The sequence below is a fragment of the Myotis lucifugus genome, unplaced genomic scaffold (genome assembly GCF_000147115.1).
Source record: "Myotis lucifugus unplaced genomic scaffold, Myoluc2.0 scaffold_162, whole genome shotgun sequence".
Lineage (NCBI taxonomy): Eukaryota > Metazoa > Chordata > Mammalia > Chiroptera > Vespertilionidae > Myotis > Myotis lucifugus.
This window is the reverse complement of record NW_005871210.1, coordinates 2,130,204-2,133,641: the sequence shown is the minus strand read 5'-3', so window position 1 is coordinate 2,133,641 and position 3,438 is coordinate 2,130,204. Positions and strand designations below refer to the sequence as shown.

At 38.7% G+C, this 3,438-nt stretch overlaps 1 protein-coding gene across 1 annotated transcript in view; it reads left to right on the top strand.

Annotated features, from left to right (window-relative positions):
* The window catches only part of CFAP43 (cilia and flagella associated protein 43), an 86,595-nt gene extending 83,512 nt beyond the window's left edge, over positions 1–3,083 (top strand). Inside the window, exons 36-38 of the mRNA XM_014461918.2 lie at positions 1,856–1,936; positions 2,574–2,727; positions 2,917–3,083. Of these exons, the coding sequence (XP_014317404.1) occupies positions 1,856–1,936; positions 2,574–2,727; positions 2,917–3,083 (402 nt within the window). The remainder of the gene's footprint in view (positions 1–1,855; positions 1,937–2,573; positions 2,728–2,916) is intronic.
* Positions 3,084–3,438: the final 355 nt, after the last annotated feature.

Sequence of the window (3,438 nt, the reverse complement as noted above, 5' to 3'; positions counted from 1 at the left end):
ATAGAAGGTAAATAATCCCAGATAAAAAAAAAAAAAAGAAAAAAGGAGAGCTGGGAGTTTCCATCGCTGGGGGGCTTGGCCAGCCTAAAACGGCCCTCAGCCCCTCACCCAGACTGGCCAGGCAACCCAGTGGGACCCCCACCCTAAAGAGTGTGTGGCCAGCCTGAAAACAGCCATCAGCCCCTCACCCAGGCTGGCCCAAACCTCCATGGGGTGAGGGTCCTCACTGGGGGAGGCTTGACCAGCCTGCAGCCAGCCATCAGCCCTTCACCCGGGCTGGCCAGGCACCCCAGTGGGGACCCCCACGCTGCAGGGGGTGTGACAAGCCTGCAAACAGCCATCAACCCCTCATCCAGGCTGGCCAGGCACCCCGGTGGGGACCCCTACCCTGAAGGGGGTGTGACCAGCTGCAAACAACCATCAGCCCCTCACCCAGGCTGGCCAGGCATCCCAGCGGGACCCCCACCCTGATCTGGGACACCCTTCAGGGCAAACCAGCTGGCCCCCACCCATGCACCAGGCCTCTATCCTATATAATAAAAGAGTAATATGCAAATTGACCCTAACTGCAGAATGACTGGGAATGACTGGTCACTATGATACACACTGACCACCAAGGGGCAGATGCTCAATGCAGGAGCTGTCCCCTGGTGGTCAGTGCACTCCCACAGGGGGAGCTCTGCTCAGCCACAAGCCAGGCTGATGGCTGCCAGCACAGCGATGGTGGCGGAAGCCTCTCCCGCCTCCTCAGCAGCACTAAGGATGTCCGACTGCAGCTTAGGTCTGCTCCCTGCTGGTAAGTGGACATCCCCGAGGGCTGCCAGGCTGCCAGGCTGCCAGAGGGATGTCTGACTGCCAGTTTGGGCCCAATTCCCCAGGGAGTGGGCCTAAGCCAGCAGGTGGACATCCTCTGAGGGGTCCCAGACTGCGAGAGGGCATAGGCCAGGTTGAAGGACCACCCCCCCCCCCCCAGTGCACAAATTTTTGTGTATTGGGCCTCTAGTTCTATAATCTTCTAACTGGTCTCTTACCTTGGCTCTTTCTCTTATCTAATCTATACCATATACTACTGTCAGGTTGATATTCATATTCAGCTTTAATAACATTACTACTCTGCTCAAACATATTCAACTGCCACTTCTTCCCTGGCAAATGAATTATGAAATCCTTTGATGGGTGTTCAGTATCATTCAACCTTACTTTTCAAATGCATTCCAAGATCCTATCATACATCAGTATTCTCAAACCAAACTGATTATTGTTATCTAGGATTCAATCTCTGTGCCTTTGCTTATTACCAGTTCTTCTCTCTAGAATATCTTTCCTCATTATTTTCACATTCCAAGTCTATTTTTCAAAGTCTTGCTTATGTGCCACTTCTTCCATAAAGCCTTTTGATTTCCCCAAGTCCAGAGAAACCACATCCCAACTCAATCTTTGAGTTTGCAGTCATTTTACATATTTCTTGGCAACTAATCAATTCTACATGTTCTCTTTTTCTTGATGGTAGGTCATATTACTTATCTTTGTATTTCCCTCAGTGTTTTTAACGAGAACACTGTTAATGTGGGACTCAAATGAGATAATAAATATTTAGTGACTTGAATGAATGAACAAATGAATGAGAAAAACACTCAAGGCATTTGTAATCATTAGCGTATATGTAACCATTTTAGTGGCTAAATACAAGTAAATATTATAGCACAAAAGTCAAATGACTTAACTTAGATGTATAGTGTTTGTGAAAATAATAACTTTGAAAACTAAGATCATCTTCATGAAGTTATCTATTGAAAAAAATAGAGAAAAATGTTCTTACATTTATTGTGAGTTTTTTTTTTTCCTTCTCTCAAAGTACCTAAGTGAACCAAACTATGAGACTTTGGTTGCCATTCAGATTGGAATAATGGAGCAAACCATTGCTGTTATAGATAAGGTAACTCTCAAAGATATTAATCATTATAATGCCAATAGTTGTGATCATTTGAACAAAGTAATAGTGTTCCAAATTATGAATTCAAACAAAACCTAACAAAATTGAGGTCCTTTACTGATATTCAGGATGTTATTAGAGATCCCTGAATAGTGTCTTTGCAACCATAACAAGTCTGGTAGAGGAAGCACTTCTTTTAATATTAGAATTAACCCCTTGGGACATATCTGAGTGTACATGAATTTCCTATTTCACATCAGGTTATGATTTGTGTAATAGAAATGTTGATAGACTTTTCTTGGCATTGTAAAGGCTTTTTAAAAATAACTGCTTAACAAATGTTGTTTTGATTGTGTAGCACATAGAAAATGAAAACAAAGTAATCTCAAGTCTATGTGTTTTAATCTTATCTCCTTCTTAAGAATATACAAGATTTTTTTTCTAAAATGTGGTAGTGTACAATTCCTTCTTTCAACAAATAATTTAAGTACCTACTATGTGCAGGCATTATGGTAGGCACTCAGTATATGGTGATCAGATGATATCTTAATGATGATAATAAATTTTAAGAATAATGTCTTTATAAAATATATTTTTTCAAAATTATTTTTGTGGATCTTCATGGCAAAAAAAAATTCAGACCCACAAAAAGAACGTGGAAAACTGTAAAAAATTACTGAAAAAACTGGGAAAGTTCAGCAATCAAAAAGATGTAACAAATTACAGTCTAAGCTGCAATTTGCAAGAAGAATTGGTGGCTGTCTCAGAGAGGAAAGACATCTCTAATGCCATGGGTAAGCTTTTTTATTTCTTTACTCAATATAGGTTTCTTTAAAAGTAACCAGTATTCCTGAAATCTGTACAGTTGTTATAAAGCTACCAGCATTTCTTCTATGTTTTTAATTGATTCTGTATGCTATTATTATATTTGAAAGTATATAAAGTAATACAACTAATTTTTTTCTTCTTCATTTTTGGGATAGGGTCTCAACTGACTTTTGAAAAAATTGCCAAAGTACAATATGAAAGCATGATGGAACAACAAAAGTTAACAAATATTTCAAAAGAACAAGCTGCACAGATTTTGGTACTGCAAGCTGAAGTTGAAAGACTAAGGATGAAAACATATCCTGCTCTTCTTCCAATGTAAAAACACTGGTGGGAAACACAAGACCAAATCAATCATTTAAAAATAATTTAATTTGATTAAAATGATTTTTTGTTCTTTCATATCAGGAAATTTAAGTAGAGCCTCTTTTCAGTTGCATAGTTTAGTAGCAAATTATTTAATTTTAGCCTTAATAATTATAAAAATGTTTGTCATGCATAAATAAATGTGTAAAATATGAATTATTGTTTTCAAGAATGAGCAAGATTTTTACTCAGTATTCAAGAGCTATTTTATTTAGTTTTAATTTTATCAAAAATTATTTTCACAGTGATAATATAGAAAGTCTTAAAGACAATAGGAAATTATTTTTAGCCACAAGTGACATTTCTAATTT